The sequence below is a fragment of the Hyla sarda genome, chromosome 5 (genome assembly GCF_029499605.1).
Source record: "Hyla sarda isolate aHylSar1 chromosome 5, aHylSar1.hap1, whole genome shotgun sequence".
NCBI lineage: Eukaryota > Metazoa > Chordata > Amphibia > Anura > Hylidae > Hyla > Hyla sarda.
In genome coordinates, this window is record NC_079193.1 from 301059314 (window position 1) to 301084403 (window position 25090).

The following is a 25090-nucleotide window of genomic DNA, read 5'->3' on the forward strand; positions in this document are numbered from 1 at the left end:
TAGCCCTCCAGTTGTTGCAAAACTACAAATCCCAGTTTGCCCACACAGCATGTAAATATTGAATTTTTTTTTTTACAATAACATGATAGAGTAGACCCCAACTTTACCTTTTCATAAATGGGGAAAAAGCCCCCCAAAATGTGTTAGTTAATTTTTCCCGAGTACGGAAGTACCCCATATGTGGCACTAAACTGTTGCCGTGAAATACGACAGGGCTCCGAAGTGAAAGAGCGACATGCGCATTTGAGGCCTAAATAAGGGATTTGAATAGGGATGGACCCGGATGCAAGAATCAGACTTGCCTTCAATACCAAAAATACCTCACGGCAGTGTTTTCCAAACAGGGTGCCTCCAGTCAATGGCTTTTCGGCAATACTGGGAGTTGCCGTTTTGCAACAGCTGGAGGCTCCGTTTTGGAAACCGTGTCGTACAAGACATTTTTTATTTGCGGGGGGGGGGGGGGGGGGGGCTATGTAGGGGTAAATGAATATATAAATATGTAGGGTTTTATCCTTTATTGTGTGTTATAGTGTAGTGAAGTGTTTTTATGGTACATTCACACAGTGGGGGTTTACAGTGAGTTTCCCACTGGGAGTTTGAGCTGCGGTGGAAAACTGTAAACCCCCGCCTGTGTGAATGTACCCTGTACAATCACAATGGGGGGGGGGGGGGCAACCTCCAGCTGTTGCAAAACTACCAGCATGCCCTTTGGCTGTCCATGCAAGCTGGGGGTTGTAGTTATGCAACAGCTGGAGGCACACTGGTTGCAAAACACAGAGTTTGTTACTTAACTCAGCGTTTCGCAACCAGTGTGCCTCCAGCTGTTACAAAACTGCAACTCCCAGCATGCCCAGACAGCCGAAGGACATGCGGGGAGTTGTAGTTTTGCAACAACTGGAGGAGAACAGTTTGGAGACTACTGTGTCCAAACTGTAGCCCTCCAGATATTGCAAAACTTCAACTCAAAGCATGCCCAGACTGTCCAGGTATGTATGGTCTGTCAGTGCATGCTGGGAGTTGTAGTTTGCAACAGCTGGAGGCACACTGGTTGCGAAACACTGAGTTAAGTAACAAACTCTCAGTGTTTTGCAACAAGTGTGCTTTCCGCTGTTGCAAAAACTACAACTCTCAGCATGCAGTGACAGCTGAAGGGCATCGTGGGACTTGTAGTTATGCAACAGCCGGAGGCATACTACTAACACTCCCAGCATGCCCTTTGGCTGTCTGTGCATGCTGAGAGTTGTAGTTATGCAACAGTTGGAGGCACACTGGTTGTGAAACAATGAGAGTTTGTTACTTAACTCAGTGTTTCCCAACCAGGGTGCCTCCAGTTGTTGCAAAACTACAACTCCCAGCATGCCCAGACAGCCGAAGGACATGCGGGGAGTTGTAGTTTTGCAACAACTGGAGGAGAACAGTTTGGAGACTACTGTGTCCAAACTGTAGCCCTCCAGATATTGCAAAACTTCAACTCAAAGCATGCCCAGACTGTCCAGGCATGCTGGGAGTTGTAGGTCTGCAACATATGAAGGGCCAGATGTTACAGAACTACAACTCCCAGCATGCCTGGACTGTCTGGCCATGCTGGGAGTTGTAGTTTTGAAACATCTGGAATAGCTACAGTTTGGACACCACTACACAGTAGTCTTCAAACTGTGGGCCTCCAGATGTTGCAAAACTACATTTGCCAGCATGCCCAGACAGCCAAAGGCTGGGAGTTGTAGTTTGGCAACTCCTATAAAGCAGCAGTGAAGATCACTTACCACTGATCTTCACTGCTGCCTCCTCCGCCGCCTCCTTACTGCCGCCGATCCCGCCGCTGCCTGCCGCCGCCTGTCGCCGGTCCCGCCGCGATCGCCGGTCACTTGGCCTCCTCCTGCACGCCGGTACCCACCACCATCTTCCCACCCGCTCTGCCCGGACATCCAGAGCCCGGCATAGCGGGAATTTCAACTTTAACCATACCATTACCATACCAAATATTCTACCTACGATCACTAATCCACTAGTGACACCAAGGTCTAGCTAACATAAATCTAATCACAAACTTGAAAAGCATTGAGAAGCAAAAACAAGAAGTTAAAAAACATCAAGGAAAGAAACCACTACCAGAAGACCCTAGAGGAAATACTACAGATATACAGACTACCCTGGCAGATCTCTTTACATTGTCTGTCAATACTACAATGGGAGATCTTAATGATGACGATACCATTAGAGACAAAAATATACCTGACTTATCGGGATATTTTAGTCCTGACATACAGAATTCTCCCCACCAATCAGAAGAACCCAATAATCCCCCTAATTCTGAGGACCTAAGTACCAAAAATTAATCACAGACAATAAGCAGAGGCTCTAAACCAGCATTTTTTAGGGGAGAGCCCAACGCTGCAGGATTCCGAGTATCTTCACCCAAGGCAGCCTGAAAAGAAAAAAAAGAAGAAACAGAGGGTCCAGAGGGGGCCAAAAAGGAAAATTGCTAAGATAAAAAGACCACTCAGAAGACTGAAGACAAAGTGTACATTTTTAACATCTCTAAGTACAAACTTTCTCCCTTTGAAACCTATTTATTAAAGAAAGGGCTCTCATTCTGTCCACAAAATAAATCAGACCACTTCCAACTTTTTTTTAGATTTTCAGAGGGGACAAAGGGGATATGATAGAAACTTTTAAATACATAAAGAGAATCAACACGGTAAAGGAGGAGAGCATATTTAAAAGAAGAGAAACTACCACAAGAGGACATAGTTTTGAATTAGAGGGGCAAAGGTTTAAAAGTAATATCAGGAAGTATTACTTTACTGAGAGAGTAGTGGATGCATGGAATAGCCTTCCTGCAGAAGTGGTCGCTGCAAATACAGTGAAGGAGTTTAAACATGCATGGGATAAGCATAAGGCTATCCTTCATATAAGATAGGGCCAGGGACTATTGATAGTATTCAGATTATTGGGCAGACTAGATGGGCCAAATGGTTCTTATCTGCCGACACATTCTATGTAAAAGGATACCAGACATCAAACAGTCAGAGCACCCTACATACTTTCTCCAGTGCAATCACAAGGATCAAACATAGAAATATTCCAACAACTGGTTTCCAAAGAATTTAACAGTCTCCACCCAAAAATAGGAGCCCACATCAATAATGATAATCTAACAAAAAAATGAAATGATTGCTATGAAAAATTTACAGAAAATACAGAAATTGTAATGAGACCGGCGGATAAAGGGGATGGACTGGTCATAAAGGACTATGACCAGTACCACGCGGAATCACTTTGAATACTATCAGATAAAATATATTATGAACAAGTTTCTACTGATCCATTTCCAAAGATATATCAAGATCTTAAAGCCCTTGTCTCCTCAGCAATGGAGAAAAAATATTCTTACAAAAGACGAACAGAGTTTCATTCTTTCTACAAATTGCAATAAATCTTATTTCTACCTCCTTCCGAAAATCCATAAATCTGTATCAATTCCACCCGGTAGACCAATTTTGTCCAATACCAATTCTACTTTCAGTAATCTGGCTCATTATCTGGACTTGTATCTACAAGAATACGTTATCACATTGCCAAGTTACTTACGTGACTCAACACAACTTACTGAACACCTGTTACCCCTCCATTGGCAATCTGATTACAGTTTTATTACCTGTGATGTCTCAGCTTCATATTCAAATATAGAACATACCTTGGGCATCCAATGTGTTAAGGAATGCCTACAAAAAGACCTTACCATCACAGACGACCATAGAATATTCTTGTTACAAGCACTTGCCTACATATTGCAAAACAATAATTTCACCTATGATGGGAATATCTACCATCAATGGCTCGGGACCGCTATGGGGGTAAAAGTAGCACCATATTTTGCCAATATCTTTATTGGGGCATTTGAGTCCATCTATATACTACAGAACCCAAGGATTATGTCAAATATAATGACATATTGAAGATACATTGACGACCTGTTGTTTATCTGGAAGGGTCCCTCCGATACCATTACAGAACTATTAGCACACCTCAATCACAACACTTGAGGTTTAGATTTTACACTGGAACACAGCAAAAATGCAATACGCTTTCGGGACATCACCATTTCTCTTAAAGATACATCCATCATTACTTCCACCCACTTTAAAACAGTTGATGCAAACAGCTATTTGGACTTTCATAGTGCTCACTTTCACAAATGGTTACATAATATACCATTTAGTCAATACCAATGTATACGCTGTAATTGCATGCATTTTACCAATAAAGCCAACTTTTATCCACAAAATTGGGATATCAGCTTTCATCTTTGGAGAAGCGCTGACACAGATGCCCCAGGACCTCTTTTTTCTTTCAATGAATATAAAGTCATATCTCTGAGCGACAGATTAAATCTTAACTCAGTCATCCAAGGCTAAACCATAATGCAAAAACCTAATATAGTGTTCAGTTAACAACAAAGTTTATGGGACCACCAGGCTTTCACCCTAAGATGCTTTAAAGGATACCCTGTTACATTAACAAGAAGGCTTATGGAACTGCCAAGCCCTCACCCAAAGAGGATTGTCTGCAATATTCTTAAAATAAAAGTGAAAGGCTCAATGTAATAAAAATAATTAATAAATAAAGGGATACTCACATGATTTCTGTGTATACCTCTGTGTATGCCTCTGTGCATAACTCTGTGTATAACTCTGTGCATGCCTCTGTATATGTCTCTGTGTATGCCTCTGTATATGCAACTATGTATGCCTCTGTGTATACCTCTGTGAATGCCTCTGTTCTTACCTCTGTGTATGCCTCTGTGTATGCAACTGTATATACCTCTGTGTATACCTCTGTGAATGCCTCTGTTTTTACCTCTGTGTATTCCTCTGTGTATGCCTATGTGGAAACCTCTGTTTATGCCTCTGTGTATGCCTCTGTTTTTACCTCTGTGTATACCTCTGTGTTCGCCTCTGTGTATGCCTCTGTTTTTACCTCTGTGTATACCTCTGTGTATGCCTATGTGTATACCTCTGTTTATGCCTCTGTGTATGCCTCTATTTTTACCTGGGTCTACCTCTGTGAATACCTCTGTGTATGCCTATGTGTATGTCTTTGTGTACGCCTCTGTGTACATCTCTGTGTATGCCTCTGTGTATGACTCTGTGTATACCTCTGTGTATGCCTCTGTGTATGCTGCTGTGTATACCTCTGTGTATGCAACTGTGTATACCTTTGCGTATGTCTCTGTATATGCCTCTGTGTACGCCTCTGTGTATGCCTCTCTGTGTATGCTTCTGTGTATGCCTCTGTTTATTCCTCTGTGTATGTCTCTGTGCATGCCCATGTGTATGCCTCTATTTATACCTCTGTGTATGCCTCTGTGTACGCCTCTGTGTACACCTCTGTTTATACCTCTGTGTATACCTCTGTTTATACCTCTGTGTTTACCTCTGTTTATATCTCTGTGTATACCTCTGTTTATACCTCTGTGTTTACCTCTGTTTATATCTCTGTGTATACCTCTGTTTATACCTCTGTGTTTACCTCTGTTTATATCTCTGTGTATACCTCTGTTTATGCCTCTTTTTATGCCTCTGTTTATCCCTCTGTGTATACCTCTGTTTATACCTCTGTGTATACCTCTGTTTAAATATCTGTGTATACCTCTGTTATGCCTCTGTTTATACCTCTGTGTATGGCTCTGTGTATACCTCTGTGTATGCCTTTGTGTACACCTCTGTTTATACCTCTGTGTATGCCTCTGTGTATTCCTCTGTTTATGCCTCTGTGTATGCCTCTGTATATGCGTCTGTGTATTCCTCTATGTATACCTCTGTTTATGCCTCTGTTTATACCTCTGTGTATGGCTCTGTGTATACCTCTGTGTATGCCTCTGTGTATACCTCTGTGTATGGCTCTGTGTATACCTCTGTGTATACCTCTGTGTATACCTCTGTTTATACCTCTGTGTATACCTCTGTGTATGCCTCTGTTTATACCTCTGTGTATTCCTCTGTTTATGCCTCTGTGTATGCCTCTGTTTATGCCTCTGTGTATGCCTATGTATATGCCTCTGTGTATGCCTATGTATATGCCTCTGTGTATGCCTCTGTGTATACCTCTGTGTATACCTCTGTTTATCCCTCTGTGTATACCTCTGTGTATGCCTCTGTTTATACCTCTGTGTATTCCTCTGTTTATGCCTCTGTGTATGCCTCTGTTTATGCCTCTGTGTGTGCCTATGTATATGCCTCTGTGTATGCCTATGTATATGCCTCTGTGTATGCCTCTGTGTATACCTCTGCGTATTCCTCTGAGTATGCCTCTGTGCATTCCTCTGTGTATAAGTATGTGTATGCCTCTGTGTATTCCTGAAAAGCGTTTAGAGTTTAGTTTTCACCATTATATACTTATTATAATGATGATCCTGTTCCTTTTACAAAAAATACAAAATGTGAGCAATGACCTACAAAGGACTATGGCTCTCGGGATTGAATAGTATAGGGCTCATTCCATCTCCACAATGTAGTGAAGCTTTGTTTATCATAGTTTTTTAATTTTAGAAACAATGTTTGTGACATCATCAACTTAATTCACATCTCAATGTAATTTCTTCATGTCACCATTTTTGCCCTGCAAGTCTAAGTAGATACTTGTAAAGCCTCAGTGTGCGTAGCTATTTATTTCTAGAGGACATAGACTAAGAGCTGCCACTATATAAAGAAAGCAATTTTCTAAATCATTCCACAAATATGTTATAAAAACTTCAGAAATGTATATTCCAGGGCTTAGACTTCAGTGCAGACTGTCATAAGCAATATATGTGTGCAAAGCCGAGATTTCATTTCATGAAGCAATAATGTAAAAGTAATTACATGCACCACCACTTCTCTGCCGGGTTCTATTTTTTCCAGATTTGCCACAATGATATCTTATTTACTATCTAGATGATACTAACATATTAGGATGAATATCTTCATCTCCATAAGTGCAGTCTTCTATTATCTGTGTTTGTACACTTGGAAGGAACACTTATTTAAGTGTTATTATGAAACCAAACCCTGGGGTATAACCCTTGTGCACCTCACCTGATAATACATATTTTATTTTAAAAAAAAAACTTTATTTTCTGTATTTGACTGCAGATCTGTTGTCATATTTAGTGTTTGAACATTTTATACTTGTCTTTCTGAGTGGGGATTACGTACATTTTTAGCCCACACTATTAAAGGTTAAGTTTAGGGATGTCCCGACACCATTTTTTTAAGACTGAGAATGAGTACCAATATTTTTTTTAACTACTCGCTGATACCAATTACCGATACCTTTTTCAATGTCATGTGACAGGTTTTTTTTTTTCCCGTAAGGGTACGTTCACACGGGTGAATCCACAGTATATTTTACACTGCGGTTCCGCCGCTGAAGGACTGCAATGTGGTGCCTTTAGATGTGCCTGCTCAAAGCGGCAATACGCACTGCAATGTGTGAGACGCAGCGCGCATGTGTTGTGTAGCTTCAGTGTGTCTGCTTGTAGCGGCGTATTGCGGCTCCGGGCCGGCACATCTAAAGGCAACATGTAGCGGTACTTCAGCGGCGGATCTGCAGTGTAAAATGCGCTGTGGATCCGATTGTGTGAACGTATCCTTAAGGGAAAAGGGGGTGTTTTTATAAGAAAGAGGGATTTTTTGTATAAAGAAAAGAAAGGGGGTTAATTCCCATTTCAAAGTTTTTTTTATTGGGAAGGGGTTAATTCCCATTAATTTTTTTTTACAATTTCCCCCCCCCACTTTTTTTAGTCCCCATAGGGGACTATTACATGCAATCTGTAGATTGCATACACTGATCAATGCTATGCCATAGCATAGCGGAGATCAATTTTATTGGCGCTCCTTTACTAATGCCTGCCATGGCTGGCAGCAGTAAAGGAGTGAAGATTGGACTCACGGAGCAGGGTAAGGGACCTGCGGCCATTCTCACAGCTGATGGGGACACCGCAATTACACCGCGGTGATCCCTATCAGCATCCCTGAGCTAACCAGCAGTATGTGAGGAATTTTAGAAGCCGCAATCAACTTTGATTGCAGTGTCTACAGGGTTAATGCGGGTCTGGGCTATGTTGGACTGCTGAGCGGACTGCATAGTTTGAAAGCGGAGAGTGCAGGCGGCTTACCCCACCTTCTTGATACCCGCCACTGGGACTCCGCTATTGGGGACATTTGCACGAGTACAAGTACTTGTGCAAATGTCCATTATCGGTCCACCTATCGTAGTTATGTTTCATCTGCTGACATTTTCTACCCCCATACATTTTAGTTTGTTAATTTCATAGTGAGAACCAAGTACTCGACTTAAAGGTTGTACTCCACCCCTAAACATCTCATCCCCTATCCAAAGGATAGGGGAGAAGATGCCTGATCGTGGGGGTCCTGCCGCTGGGACCACCCGCGATCTCGTTCAGCAGCTGGCATTCTAAACAATGTGTTTAGAATGTTGGCTTCCCCTGGTGGGAGACAAGATGTCAGGCTGCGCCCTCTTGTGAAGTCATGCCATGCCCCCTCTATTCATGTCTATGGGAGAGGGCATGACCCCCTTCTTATCCCCTATCCTTTGGTTAGGGGATAAGAATAAGATGTCTAGGGGCGGAGTACCCCTTTAAGTAGGGATTTGCATAAAAACTATTTCCTAATACATGATACAGCTATCAGAAAGGCACAATGAGGCAACTCCTACAATTCTCAAGAACAAATTTTAGTTTTTGGCTAAAGCAAGATGAGGAATTAAAGTGTACCTGTCGTCAATAAAAACTTTTAACATAATGTAGATATTACCATTATATGTATATTTGTAATATACATTGGTTAAAAAATGTGTATATTTTTGAGTGAAAAAATGCTGCCCCTGCAGCAGTGTGTCCCTATGATTGTACAGAGTCCTGCTTGTCCACCCCCACTTCCTGTATTTGGACTCTTCATAGAGACACACAGGCAATAGCTGCAGGGACAAACATGTACATATTTTGTAACCAATGTATGTTAAAAATATACATATAATGGTATTATTTACATTATATAAAACATTTATGCTGAACACAGGTACACTTTAACAATCTGTAAGTTATTGAGTTCAGACCATTATAGCAGCTCAATACAATCTCTCACAATGCTCAATTATTGACTGGATGTTAGTCTTTAGTCAAGAAACTGGATACGTTTTAACACTGGAGCTACAAAAAGACTTATTGTAACAAGGTTTTTCAGTTTTAGCTACAGCAGCTGCCTCTTAAAAAGAGAAATAAGCCATTTGATTGGTTGCTATGGGCAACTGCACCACTTTTCCTTTACACAGGTTTTGATAAATCTCCCCCATAGTCCACATGCTGTATATATACAAAAGAGATGACACTTGAGATGATCTCTTTATTACTGTTTACTGTATATACCACCATAATATGAGATTAGATTTTTTTCTGCATAATTTCTCTTGTGTGTATTTACAACATGTGGACTTTGTTTACACTTTTAATTGCTGATCATGCACATATTTGTCATTGATAATTGTTTTATTGAACACAACATATACACTGGTCACTTGTATAATACTATGCTTAAAAAAGGTTCCATAAAGGGACGGAAATGTCACTTTTTGCTTTTTCAGGGCTTATAATAGAGTTAGACTTTACATTTTTATAATTTTTCTCAGCAATTTCGAGTTTACAACTATATTTATTGTAATTATTCAAAATATCTAATTCCTGTGTTCCTGTAATATATGTAGCATTCTTTATTCTATTTCATGTTCAAAATTGTAAAAGTGATTAACAAACTATTTTTTAATTTGGTTATTTTTATCCTAGATGGTCATACCCCCATAGTAATGCAACCAACAAATGCAAATGAGAAAACCCAGCTGATCGGAGACAGTCGTCGTTCTTACACGGATTCCTGAACAGTGAAAACAGGACCACAGTTATACCACCACTATTTATATATCAATAAAGTTCTATACAGACAATTATATAGTTCTAGCTGCACAGGAGTATATGCGTCATGGCTGGATTTCGACTGGAAAGGTCTCTTAAAAATAAACACACTACATGTACAATGAAATTGAATTGTCTTTGGGGTATTTTTGAAACGTGGTTTCAGGCTAATGTCACAAACACCTACATCTTTCATAGTATGCTTCATGACTGTGATGTTACATTTTAACACTGATGACATTTAGGTTGCTTAAAATAGAGTGAATTATTATTGAAAACTAAAGAAAATATTGTATAGTTGTCAGTAATAACCAATCAAATTGTTTCAATATCATAACCTATAATTGTTATTTATGATTTTAAAGGAGATGTCCAGTGATATCGGATAGGGGATAAATGTCTGTTCGCAGAGGGTACGACTGCTGGGACCTGGTTGAGCTGTTGTGTGTGATGTTTCGCACACAGCAGGTCAGTAGAGATGTCGCGAATTGTTCGCCGGCGAAGAGTTCCCGGCGAACTTAGCATGTTCGCGTTCGCATCGCCGAGCGAACATATGTGAAGTTCGATTCGCCCCCTATACTTTAACATTGCGGTAAACTTTGACCCTGTGAGTCAGAGTCAGCAGACACATTACAGCAAATAAGCAGCAGTCCCTCCCTTCCAGACCCTCCTACCTCTTGCACAGACGCCATTTTACCTTCATTCGGCATGCTGCAGGCTTAGAAAGTGGAGGGACAGAGAAGCTGCTCCTGCTGTATAGGGAAAGCGATAGCTAGGTTGCTGCTAGGTGGTGTATTCAGGGTCCACTTTACTCCTAAAGCACTAGTCTAACATCTGCTTTGAGGACAGCAGCCAAAAAAGCCCTTTTTAGGGCTCAAATATCAGTCCGTGTGTCTTGCAACAGCTGGAGGCACCCTGGTTGGGAGGGAGCCACTGGTTAAAAGGGGTACTCCAGTGTAAAACTTAAGTTCCTTCAAGCAACTAACTACAGTATTAAAAGGGCTATAAGTTCAGTCTGTGTGTCTTGCAACAGCTGGAGGCACCCTGGTTGGGAGGGGACCGCTGGTTAAAAGGGGTACTCCAGTGTAAAACTTAAGTTCCTTCAAGCAACTAACCACAGTATTAAGGGGCTATAAGTTCAGTCTGTGTGTCTTGCAACTGCTGGAGGCACCCTGGTTGGGGACCTCTGCTTAAAAGGGGAACTCCGCTGGCAACCTTTTTTGCTCATTGTCACACTACTGCAAATCACATTTGGTGTGACAGTTGTTCAAATAAAAATAAAAACTTTTTGGGCTGTGAAATAAAACCAGTGCTGCCTAAAGGCGGCTCTAACTATGTGCTGCCTAATATGGGGGAATCTATGTGCTGCCTAAAGGGGGGATCTAAATATGTGCTGCCTAAAGGGGGCTCTATGTGCTGCCTAAAGGGAGGCTCTAACTATGTGCTGCCTAATATGGGGGACTCTATGTGCTGCCTAAAGGGGGCTCTATGTGCTGCCTAAAGGGGGGCTCTAACTATGTGCTACCTAACATGGGGGAATCTATGTGCTGCCTAAAGGGGGGATCTAACTATGTGATGCCTAAAGCGGGGATCTAACTATGTGCTGCCTAAAGGGGGCTCTATGTGCTGCCTAAAGGGAGGCCCTACCTATGTGCTTCCTATAGGGGGGCTCTAACTATGTGCTGCCTAATATGGGGGAATCTATATGCTGCCTAAAGGGGGGATCTAACTATGTGATGCCTAAAGGGGGGCTCTATGTGCTGCCTAAAGGGGGCTAAAGCACGTTATTCCAAATAATTTAGGAATAATAGGTGATTTATGCCCTTTATGGATTAAAACCAGACTCTGCATCAACTATGTAATTTTCCATGGGAGTTTTGCCATGGATCCCCCTCCGGCACGCCACAGTCCAGGTGTTAGTCCCCTTGAAACAACATTTAAATCACTATTGTGGCCAGAAAGAATCCCTGTGGGTTTTAAAATTCGCCTGCCCATTGAAGTCAATCGCCGGTTCGCGAACATTTGCAGAAGTTTGCCGTTCGCAAACCGAAAATGTTATGTTCGCGACATCACTACAGGTCAGCTGGTACAAATGCGCCCCCTCCATTCATCTCCATGGAAAAGGCGGAGACTTCTGTCCCATAGAGATAAATGCATGGGGCATTTTGTACCAGCTGACCTGCTGGGTATGAACTGCACTTGATCAGTGCAGAGCCGAGGCCCAGTATGGGAGATCACGGAAGTCCCGACGGTCTGACCTCCTGCGATCAGACAATTATTTAAACATATTAATTTCTTACCACTGTACCTCTTCTTTAAGTATAGACCCATTCTAACTAGTCTGTGACTATTTAACTGCTCAATTTGCAAATTATAGTGTACACAACTGCATACATATTATAGAGGCAGCTCATGGAGCTACTATATAGCTTGTGAAGCCCTTTTTTCCCCAAACACTAGTTTATATTCAAAATTTAAAAAAAATAATATTACAGTAAAATGGAAGGGCCTGTCACAGCCTTTGGAAGGAGTCTCTGGCAATAATAAGGCAAAGCGAAAGTAAACAATGGAGAAGAACTGAAAACCCTTCTCATAAGGTAATTGTTACGCCGAGCGCTCCGGGTCCCCGCTCCTCCCCGGAGCGCTCGCTTCACTCCCTCCGCTGCAGCGCTCCGGTCACGTCCTCTGACCCGGGGCGCTGCGATCCTGCTGCCAGCCGGGATGCGATTCGCGATGCGGGTAGCGCCCGCTCGCGATGCGCACCCCGGCTCCCCTACCTGACTCGCTCCCCGTCTGTTCTGTCCCGGCGCGCGCGGCCCCGCTCCCTAGGGCGCGCGCGCGCCGGGTCTCTGCGATTTAAAGGGCCACTGCGCCGCTGATTGGCGCAGTGGTTCCAATTAGGGTTTTCACCTGTGCACTTCCCTATATTACCTCACTTCCCTTGCACTCCCTTGCCGGATCTTGTTGCCTTAGTGCCAGTGAAAGCGTTCCTTGTGTGTTCCTTGCCTGTGTTTCCAGACCTTCTGCCGTTGCCCCTGACTACGATCCTTGCTGCCTGCCCCGACCTTCTGCTACGTCCGACCTTGCTTCTGCCTACTCCCTTGTACCGCGCCTATCTTCAGCAGCCAGAGAGGTGAGCCGTTGCTAGTGGATTCGACCTGGTCACTACCGCCGCAGCAAGACCATCCCGCTTTGCGGCGGGCTCTGGTGAAAACCAGTAGTGGCTTAGAACCGGTCCACTAGCACGGTCCACGCCAATCCCTCTCTGGCACAGAGGGTCCACTACCTGCCAGCCGGCATCGTGACAGTAGATCCGGCCATGGATCCCGCTGAAGTTCCTCTGCCAGTTGTCGCTGACCTCACCACGGTGGTCGCCCAGCAGTCACAACAGATAGCGCAACAAGGCCAACAGCTGTCTCAACTGACCGTTATGCTACAACAGTTGCTACCACAGCTTCAGCAGTCATCTCCTCCGCCAGCTCCTGCACCTCCTCCGCAGCGAGTGGCCGCTCCTGGGATACGCTTATCCTTGCCGGATAAATTTGATGGGGACTCTAAGTTTTGCCGTGGCTTTCTTTCCCAATGTTCCCTGCATCTGGAGATGATGTCGGACCTGTTTCCCACTGAAAGGTCTAAGGTGGCTTTCGTAGTCAGTCTTCTGTCCGGAAAAGCCCTGTCATGGGCCACACCGCTCTGGGACCGCAATGACCCCGTCACTGCCTCTGTACACTCCTTCTTCTCGGAAATCCGAAGTGTCTTTGAGGAACCTGCCCGAGCCTCTTCTGCTGAGACTGCCCTGTTGAACCTGGTCCAGGGTAATTCTTCCGTTGGCGAGTATGCCGTACAATTCCGTACACTTGCTTCAGAATTGTCCTGGAATAATGAGGCCCTCTGCGCGACCTTCAAAAAAGGCCTATCCAGCAACATTAAAGATGTTCTGGCCGCACGAGAAATTCCTGCTAATCTACATGAACTTATTCACCTAGCCACTCGCATTGACATGCGTTTTTCTGAAAGGCGTCAGGAACCCCGCCAAGATATGGACTCTGTTCGCACGAGGCGTTTCGTCTCCTCGGCTCCTCTCTCCTCTGGTCCCCTGCAATCTGTTCCTGTGCCTCCCGCCGTGGAGGCTATGCAGGTCGACCGGTCTCGCCTGACACCTCAAGAGAGGACACGACGCCGTATGGAGAACCTCTGCCTGTACTGTGCTAGTACCGAACACTTCCTGAGGGATTGTCCTATCCGTCCTCCCCGCCTGGAAAGACGTACGCTGACTCCGCACAAAGGTGAGACAGTCCTTGATGTCTACTCTGCTTCTCCACGTCTTACTGTGCCTGTGCGGATGTCTGCCTCTGCCTTCTCCTTCTCTACAGTGGCCTTCTTGGACTCTGGATCTGCAGGAAATTTTATTTTGGCCTCTCTCGTCAACAGGTTCAACATCCCAGTGACCAGTCTCGCCAGACCCCTCTACATCAATTGTGTAAATAATGAAAGATTGGACTGTACCATACGTTTCCGCACGGAGCCCCTTCTTATGAGCATCGGATCTCATCATGAGAGGATTGAACTTTTGGTCCTCCCCAATTGCACCTCGGAGATTCTCCTTGGACTTCCCTGGCTTCAACTTCATTCCCCAACCCTGGATTGGTCCACTGGGGAGATCAAGAGTTGGGGGTCCTCTTGTTCCAAGAACTGTCTAAAACCGGTTCCCAGTAACCCTTGCCGTAACTCTGTGGTTCCTCCAGTAACCGGTCTCCCTAAGGCCTATATGGACTTCGCGGATGTTTTCTGCAAAAAACAAGCTGAGACTCTACCTCCTCACAGGCCTTATGATTGCCCTATCGACCTCCTCCCGGGTACTACTCCACCCCGGGGCAGAATTTATCCTCTCTCTGCCCCAGAGACTCTTGCCATGTCCGAATACGTCCAGGAGAATCTAAAAAAGGGCTTTATCCGTAAATCCTCCTCTCCTGCCGGAGCCGGATTTTTCTTTGTGTCCAAAAAAGATGGCTCCCTACGTCCTTGCATTGACTACCGCGGTCTTAATAAAATCACGGTTAAGAACCGCTACCCCTTACCCCTCATCTCTGAACTCTTTGATCGCCTCCAAGGTGCCCACATCTTCACTAAATTGGACTTAAGAGGCGCCTATAACCTCATCCGCATCAGAGAGGGGGACGAGTGGAAAACGGCATTTAACACCAGAGATGGACACTTTGAGTATCTGGTCATGCCCTTTGGACTGTGCAATGCCCCTGCCGTCTTCCAAGACTTTGTCAATGAAATTTTTCGTGATCTGTTATACTCCTGTGTTGTGGTATATCTGGACGATATCCTAATTTTTTCTGCCAATCTAGAAGAACACCGCCAGCATGTCCGTATGGTTCTTCAGAGACTTCGTGACAACCAACTCTATGCCAAAATTGAGAAATGTCTGTTTGAATGCCAATCTCTTCCTTTTCTAGGATATTTGGTCTCTGGCCAGGGACTACAGATGGATCCAGACAAACTCTCTGCCGTCTTAAATTGGCCACGCCCCTCCGGACTCCGTGCTATCCAACGCTTTTTGGGGTTCGCCAATTATTACAGGCAATTTATTCCACATTTTTCTACCATTGTGGCTCCTATCGTGGCTTTAACCAAAAAAAATGCTGATCCCAAGTCCTGGCCTCCTCAAGCAGAAGACTCCTTTAAACGACTCAAGTCTGCCTTTTCTTCGGCTCCCGTGCTCTCCAGACCTGACCCTTCCAAACCCTTCCTATTGGAGGTTGATGCCTCCTCAGTAGGAGCTGGAGCTGTTCTTCTACAAAAAAATTCTTCCGGGCATGCTGTCACTTGTGGTTTTTTCTCTAGGACCTTCTCTCCAGCGGAGAGGAACTACTCCATCGGGGATCGAGAGCTTCTAGCCATTAAATTAGCACTTGAGGAATGGAGGCATCTGCTGGAGGGATCAAGATTTCCTGTTATTATCTACACCGACCACAAGAACCTCTCCTACCTCCAGTCGGCCCAACGGCTGAATCCTCGCCAGGCCCGGTGGTCTCTGTTCTTTGCCCGATTTAATTTTGAGATTCACTTTCGTCCTGCCGATAAGAACATTAGGGCCGATGCTCTCTCTCGTTCCTCGGATGCCTCAGAAGTTGATCTCCCTCCGCAACACATCATTCCACCTGACTGCCTGATCTCCACTTCTCCTGCCTCCATCAGGCAGACTCCTCCAGGAAAGACCTTTGTTTCTCCACGCCAACGCCTCGGAATCCTCAAATGGGGTCACTCCTCCCATCTCGCAGGTCATGCGGGCATCAAGAAATCTGTGCAACTCATCTCCCGCTTCTATTGGTGGCCGACTCTGGAGACGGATGTTGGGGACTTTGTGCGAGCCTGCACTATCTGTGCCCGGGATAAGACTCCTCGCCAGAAGCCCGCTGGTTTTCTTCATCCTCTGCCTGTCCCCGAACAGCCTTGGTCTCTGATTGGTATGGATTTTATTACTGATTTACCCCCTTCCCGTGGCAACACCGTTATTTGGGTGGTCGTTGATCGATTCTCCAAAATGGCACATTTCATCCCTCTTCCTGGTCTTCCTTCTGCGCCTCAGTTGGCTAAACAATTTTTTGTACACATTTTTCGTCTTCACGGGTTGCCTACGCAGATTGTCTCGGATAGAGGGGTCCAATTCGTGTCTAAATTCTGGAGAGCTCTCTGTAAACAACTCAAGATTAAATTAAATTTTTCCTCTGCATATCATCCCCAGTCCAATGGACAAGTAGAAAGAATTAACCAGATCCTGGGTGATTATTTGCGACATTTTGTTTCCTCCCGCCAGGATGACTGGGCAGATCTCCTTCCATGGGCCGAATTCTCGTATAACTTCAGGGTCTCTGAATCTTCCTCCAAATCCCCATTTTTCGTGGTGTACGGCCGTCACCCTCTTCCCCCCCTCCCTACCCCCTTGCCCTCTGGTCTGCCCGCTGTGGATGAAATTTCTCGTGACCTTTCCATTATATGGAGAGAGACCCAAAATTCTCTCTTACAGGCTTCTTCACGCATGAAGAGGTTCGCGGATAAGAAAAGAAGAGCTCCCCCCGTTTTTTCCCCTGGAGACAAGGTATGGCTCTCCGCTAAATATGTCCGCTTCCGTGTCCCTAGCTACAAGTTGGGACCACGCTATCTTGGTCCTTTCAAAATTTTGTGTCAAATTAATCCTGTCTCTTATAAACTTCTTCTTCCTCCTTCTCTTCGTATCCCTAATGCCTTTCACGTCTCTCTTCTCAAACCACTCATCCTCAACCGTTTTTCTCCCAAATCTGTTCCTCCCACTCCTGTTTCCGGCTCCTCGGACGTCTTCTCGGTCAAGGAAATTTTGGCTGCCAAAAAGGTCAGAGGGAAAAATTTTTTTTTAGTAGACTGGGAGGGTTGTGGTCCTGAAGAGAGATCCTGGGAACCTGAGGACAACATCCTTGACAAAAGTCTGCTCCTCAGGTTCTCAGGCTCCAAGAAGAGGGGGAGACCCAAGGGGGGGGGTACTGTTACGCCGAGCGCTCCGGGTCCCCGCTCCTCCCCGGAGCGCTCGCTTCACTCCCTCCGCTGCAGCGCTCCGGTCACGTCCTCTGACCCGGGGCGCTGCGATCCTGCTGCCAGCCGGGATGCGATTCGCGATGCGGGTAGCGCCCGCTCGCGATGCGCACCCCGGCTCCCCTACCTGACTCGCTCCCCGTCTGTTCTGTCCCGGCGCGCGCGGCCCCGCTCCCTAGGGCGCGCGCGCGCCGGGTCTCTGCGATTTAAAGGGCCACTGCGCCGCTGATTGGCGCAGTGGTTCCAATTAGGGTTTTCACCTGTGCACTTCCCTATATTACCTCACTTCCCTTGCACTCCCTTGCCGGATCTTGTTGCCTTAGTGCCAGTGAAAGCGTTCCTTGTGTGTTCCTTGCCTGTGTTTCCAGACCTTCTGCCGTTGCCCCTGACTACGATCCTTGCTGCCTGCCCCGACCTTCTGCTACGTCCGACCTTGCTTCTGCCTACTCCCTTGTACCGCGCCTATCTTCAGCAGCCAGAGAGGTGAGCCGTTGCTAGTGGATTCGACCTGGTCACTACCGCCGCAGCAAGACCATCCCGCTTTGCGGCGGGCTCTGGTGAAAACCAGTAGTGGCTTAGAACCGGTCCACTAGCACGGTCCACGCCAATCCCTCTCTGGCACAGAGGGTCCACTACCTGCCAGCCGGCATCGTGACAGTAATGTTGAATGACAGAATAACAAACAAAGTGACCTGGATGAACCATGACAAAACACATAAGGGGGAGAAGGGGGGGGGGTCATTCAGGTAAGGTGCATTCAGTGTTAATTACGAGAGAGATCAAAGGGGTTATCCAGCATGTTTCAAAAATTCATATCCTGTTGGCAAAGAAAGAGAAAACCCTTAACTTACAAAGCCCTGGTTTCCTACTGGTCCTCAGCAGCTCCCATTGGGCTTACAACGTTCTGGTTCCCCTGTTTTCTTCCTGCATCCAAAAAGAATGTTTGATGCAGGACCTGCTCACTCAGCCAATCACTGGCTGCAGAAGTGTCCCTTCTCAATCTGCAACCAGCAGGGAACCTAGGACTAGGTAAGTATAGTTTTTTCTATTTAAAAAAAAATATGAAACAGGGAGGGGAGATGTAGGACTGCCAAAGGATCTGAAAAAATGTTTTGAAGCTCCTCAGGTAGTCCTTAGTTAGAGTGGTTAGCTTCTTCTTAACCATGCAGTAATTTAAAGGGGTTATGTAGCAAACAAAGCTAATATCTTCCAAAAGACATTGGATGTATTACAACTTGGCTCTATTCACTTTAATGGAACTGAGCTGCAAATCCACACCCAACCTGCAGTCAAAAGTGGCAACATTTTTTGAAGAAATCAGCTCTGTTTTTCTATTGCTGGATAACTCCTTTGCTCCAACTAAGGACTAAATGAGGGACTGGAAAACTCTTGTACCAATCTAGACACCAGTGTGTGATATGAGGAATATGAAAGATATGAGGGACTTAGAGGTCTCCTCTAAATTTTAAGCAATAAAGTATGGACCTAGAGACCTGGGAACATGTTATCGACCAGATAAACTTCAGGACCATTTGTGCTACAGTTTGTAGAAAAGATTTTGGAATTAGGAGTGAAAGTCAATTTAATTGCAAGGGTGCAACTGATCGAGGAGATGCAGTATTTGCTCCACTATTCCAGGTGTCCCCTCAGGTGTGATAAAAGAGTGGCTAATAATGTGGGATTGTGATTTAACACAAGGTAGTAAATTAAAGCAGTAGACCAAGCAAATAGGAATGAATGCATGAGAGTGGCCACAGGAGCGCAAATCAGCCTCATATAACCCTTAACACCCGTAACAGAGGTTGAGTGGTAAACAAGTGCTGCATTTTCATAACAAGCAGTACAGGCATGAACTAGCAAGGAAGCAGAATGTGAGGTGACCCAGTACAGGATGTTGTCCTGTCAGGTAAATGTTGCCTAAGGCACTTCTGGTGCAACTGTTACTCTAAGGTATATTGCTTTATGCTATTGTGTGATTTTATGTTGTACATATGTTTATCAGTTTTTCTATATCTTTAAGGGTAGTCATGCAGAGTAAACCATGTGGGATGCCCCCTAGCCTAATCCTTATGTAATGTATGGGATAGAAGTTGTCCAGTTTGAGTAAGAGTTAAGTGGAGGAGAGCTTAAGTACAGTGTGGAGAGGAGTGAGAAGAAGTCTGTAGTTATCTGAAGGAGCCCTTGGAAAAACTCAAAAGTCTGCAGCCATGCCTGTCAGAACCTATACTGTTCAAAGGTTCTGACAGGTTCTTTGTTGTTTCTTGTTGCTGGGTTACGCCCGGCTGTCTGGACTGGTCAGCTGACCTTAAATGGAGCACCTGTTCTAGCTCCATATAAACTGGCAGTCTGCTCCCAATCGTTGCCTGCTATGGAGCTCTGTGTACGCCTAGCTAGCATTTATATTGTATCTGTTATATCTGGCATTTTAAAATAGACAATTAAAAAGGAAGACATTTTCTCCAAAGCCAGGCGCTTCTCCCAATAAAAAGTTATCTTTATTCCGTCAGGAAAGACATAAAAAGTTGGTATAAAAAGCACTTTCAATGCGTTTCTAGCTCGGACTGAGCTCTTTATCAAGACTGTTTCTGGGGGAAAACCCATTTTTCTGACAACCCCATTGACAAGATATAGGGCATGTTGTGTTTAAAAGGAATGTTGGTACATAGCTGGGAACATTGAGTCATGTCTGTTGGGGCTTTTCCGCCATTAGCACAGGATCTTTATGCAAGAGGTAGATATGCAATCATGTCTGTTTTCCTCTATTAGTGTCTGATAATACAAATATCCCACATCAAATGAGACATTAGGGGGAATTTACTAAGCCCTTTACATCAGCTTTTGGTGTAATTGCAAATTTGTTGCAACTTTTTTGTGTTTTTATGCCACTTCACTTCCCCCCCCCCCCCCCCCCCAGACTAAAATTTGCCAGCCTTTGCCTCTAATCCTGTCACCAGTTCACCGGTCATCCTTCTTTAGACCACTTTTTAGAAACTTTTACAAACTACTGAGAAAATCAATTTTATTCACTTAATGTTATGGCTGATGGCTGTAATCTACTATGAAGTAACCAGTCTTATGAAGTAGCCATGGAGACCCATAGAAAAATGTGAGATGAAACCCTATCACACCCTGACCACCTTCAGCAAATGTTTTATAGTTTTGCACAAAGCGATGACAGTACAGGGATAATGCACACAGCAAAGTCATAACAGAATTGTCATGGTTCAATCCAAACAGGGAAACAATGTAATAGGGTGTATAGGGAGAGGTATTAGCAGTAGAGAGGTGCTGTAGTAGTGCTCATGCTGCTGTACAGAGCACTGGTGAGACCTCACTTGGAGTATTGTGTACAGTACCGGAAGCCGTATCTCCAGAGGTATGTACAGGTGAAAGTCGAAAAATTTGAATATCGTGCAAAAGTTCATTTATTTTTAGTAATGCAACTTGTCTGTGGAAGGAAACATGAAGTGCTCCAAAATCTCCTGGTAGATGGATGCATTGACCCTGGACTTAATGACGCACAGTGAACCAACACCAGCAGAGGACATGGCTCCCCAAATCATATTATATATTGAGGATTTGGGGTTTTCATGAGCTGTAAGCCATAATCATCACAACTATGACAAATCACGGCTTGAAATATCTTGCTTTGCATGTATTGAGTCTCTCTCATATTAGTTTCACCTTTTTAAGTTGCATTACTGAAAGAAATTAACTTTTGCACGATATTCAAATTTTTCAAGTTTCACCTGTAGATACTTTGGAGTCCAGAGAAGAGCTACTAAACTAGTACATGGATAACAGGATAAAACTTACCAGGAAAGGTTCAAGGACCTTAACATGTAATACCTTGACAAAAGAGGAGACAGAGGGGATATGATAGAGACTTTCATATACATAAAGGAAATCAACACGGTAAAGGAGGAGAGGAGATTTAAAAGATGAAAAACTACCACAAGAGGACATAGTTTTATATTAGAGGGACAAAGGTTTATGCAGTAATATTATAAAGTATTACTTTACTGAGAGAGTAGTGGATGCATGAAGTGGTTGCTGAAAATACAGTGAAGGAGTTTAAGCATGCATGGGATAGGCATAAGGCTATCCTTCATATAAGATAATGACAAGGACTATTCATAGTATTCAGGATATTGGGCAGACTAGATGGTCCAAATGGTTCTTATCTGCCGACACATCCTATGTTTCCATCTTCTGTGCGGTTCAGAGTCAGAGAATAATTTGTCACAGCGGCAACGACTCTGCGCTAAACAGAGCAGTGCACACAGAATTGACATCCTATCAGATGCAAGAGTGCTGGGCAAGTCAGTGTGGAGTTCTGTGTGCCTGCCTCCAGGGAGGGCTATTTAAAATCTGCACTGTGATTTTAGTTTGCTTGTGATGGCGGCTCCCACCCTTCACTAGTGTTTACGCTGTGTCTGCTTATTCTCTTGACTATTGCTCCTGCCTGACAATCCCTTTGCCTTTTTGATTTTGTACTCATTGCTATTCCTGGTTTTGATCTCGGCCTGTCTGACCAAGCTTGTTTGTGTGTTTGTCTCTTTGATGTCTGTTCTTGGTTTGCTCTTCTGGTTATTTTAACTTAGGTCTTTCCCTGTGTCTGCTGACCAAGTCCATGACATTTCTGATGGTTAATGATCTTGTTTGTCCGACCATTATTACACCTTGCAATTACTCATAGAAGGGACCACCGTCCAACTGAGGATCCATCACTTAGGACAGATTTTCAAGTAGGCAGAAAAAGTGCCTGTGGGCTTGATTAGGGCTGCACATATTCCTGCCCAATGTGACCATTAATACACATTGTAATGGAATTTTGTACAGAAAAAAAAGGAAGATGGGGCAATAACTGTGGCACATGTTTAAAGTGAATCCTAAAATAATTACCAATGATACTGCAACAATAAAAAAATCCCTTAAACTCATCTCAATTACGTATCATCATGATGCAAGATATATATATATATATATATATATATATATATATATATATATATATATAGTAATCACTATGGGAACTCCAGCACAGGATTGCTCAGGTGTGGCGCAGTGTAACCCCCAGTGTGCCACACTGGATCCACATAGAACTTCCTCCGCAAGGAAACAGCACCCAACACCAGGTCCAGGTAAAGTGCAAGCTACAGGGTCTTTATTGCATCAAGAGAGACAATGCGACGTTTCGGCTAACAAGCCTTTTTCAAGCATGCTTGAAAAAGGCTTGTTAGCCGAAATGTCGCATTGTCTCTCTTGATGCAATAAAGACCCTATAGCTTGCACTTTACCTGGACCTGGTGTTGGGTGCTGTTTCCTTGCGGAGGAAGTTATATATATATATATATATATATATATATATATATATATATATACATACATATATACATCACTGCTGTACTTTTTAAAGAAATCAGATTGAAAAGATGTAAAGGACAATGCTAATATGTACGAGCCCTTACCCAGGGAAAGGTTTTACATTTTACTTTGTGCTGCTAAGACACCCACAGTTCTCTCTGGTTGCTAAACTTATGAAGAAGTAAAGACAGTTATCAAAATCTGTATTTCTGCATTTCCTATCTATTTCCCAGATAGTCATTAGTACTTTTGTTACAGTCCCTGCAGTGCTATAAAGTGACTGTGGATGTTGGCTGCTTGACACTTAAGCTCTAGATAATGTAATTTTTGGAAACCATCTGGTTAAATTGTTCTCTCCGAGACTCTATAGAAAATCTACAGTAACAAGTCACACAGAAATGCTTCCTTATGTTGGAACATACATTGTTATTTTACTGCAAAACCAATCAGCCTGTAAATATCACACTTCCCCGTAATGAAGATTTATATAATTTTATGTAGATTGTTTTTCATTCTGTCTCCTAAAACAAGACCCACAGATAAATATTTTTTTCTGAAAATGTAGAATACTCTGATTTCTTGGTAATAATGGTGATATCAATTCTACCAATTATACTGTACATTAGAACGCATATTAAATATATATTCATTAAAATCATGTCTGAAAAGGAGCAAATACTGTGTAAAATCAAGAGATTTAAAGGGGTATTCCAGGCAAAAACTTTTTTTTATATATCAACTGGCTCCGGAAAGTTAAACAGATTTGTAAATTACTTCTATAAAAAAAATCTTAATCCTTCCAATAGTTATTAGCTTCTGAAGTTGAGTTGCTGTTTTCTGTCTAACTGCTCTCTGATGACTCACATCCCGGGAGCTGTCCAGCTCCTATGAGGATATTTTCCCATCATGCAAGGGATATTCTCCCATCATGCACAGCTTCCGGGACGTGACATCATCATTGAGCAGTTAGACAGAAAACTTCAGAAGCTAATGACTATTGGAAGGATTAAGATTTTTTTAATAGAAATAATTCACAAATCTGTTTAACTTTCCGGAGCCAGTTGATATATAAAAAAAAAGTTTTTGCCTTGAATACCCCTTTAATGAGGATTTTATTAATATACTATACCCATTATATTCCAGCACTATAATATAAACATTACAGTGTAACTTGTCTGATCCTTTGTTCTCTGTAGAGAAAAGTGTTGTCTTAGTAGTGTGGCTGTAATTGATCTACTTTTCTAGAAAGTGTATGACCTGACAAATGATCAGAGCATACTGAAACAATTCACATGGAGTGTAGTAAGATCAGACTCCATATCAATCCAAACTATGGACCTTTAAAAATACAATTCCAGCATGTTTGGACTGCCGTTGTTGGGAGTTATAGCTTTGTAGTATCTGGAGCTCCACAGTTTGGAGGCCACTGTCCTAAATTAATTCAGGCTCTTAAATCAAGCAGACTACAGGTCATATTATATACAGCGGCCCCTCAAGTTACAATATTAATTGGTTCTGGGACGACCATTGTATGTTGAAACCATTGTATGTTGAGACCATAACTCTATGGAAACCTGGTAATTGGTTCTAAAGTTCCAAAATGTCATTGAAAAATAGGAAAAACTGAGGATTAAAGAAAAATAAGTAGATAACTAATACAGATAAAGCAAGTCCTTACATATAAAAGTAAGAAAGATCTGCTGGGAGCTGTAAATCACTGTCAATGTTGGTGTTTCCCAAGCAGGGAGCCTCCAGCTGTTGCAAAACTACAACTCCCAGCATGCCCGGACAGCCAAAGGCTGTCCGGGCATGCTGGGAGTTGTAGTTTTGAAAAAGCTGGGGGGCACCCTTCTTGGGAAACACTGGTCTATGTAGAGAACAGGAGATTCTTCAGGGTCCTGAATAGTACACAGTGTCCTAAAAAAGTTACATGGAGTCGCCCTCACCTGTGTCCAAAGGAGCAGCTAACCCTGGCACAGGTAAAGTGTACAGAATATGTAATACCTCCCTGTACTGTAGGGGGCGCTACCAGACACCAGTCAGTGCATACACTTCAGTAATACAGGTAAAGTGTACAGAATATGTAATACCTCCCTGTACTGTAGAGGGTGCTACCAGACACCAGTCAATGCATACACTTTGACCATTGAAATGTCCATTCTGATTGGTCAGTTCTTCCAG

At 43.7% G+C, this 25090-nt stretch overlaps 1 protein-coding gene across 1 annotated transcript in view; it reads left to right on the forward strand.

The window, feature by feature from the left end:
* DNAJC5B (DnaJ heat shock protein family (Hsp40) member C5 beta) overlaps positions 1-10018 on the forward strand; it is a 58310-nt gene extending 48292 nt beyond the window's left edge. The window contains exon 5 of the mRNA XM_056518572.1: positions 9842-10018. Coding sequence (XP_056374547.1) covers positions 9842-9933 — 92 coding nt within the window. The 3' untranslated portion in view covers positions 9934-10018. The remainder of the gene's footprint in view (positions 1-9841) is intronic.
* The last annotated feature ends 15072 nt before the right edge of the window (positions 10019-25090 follow it).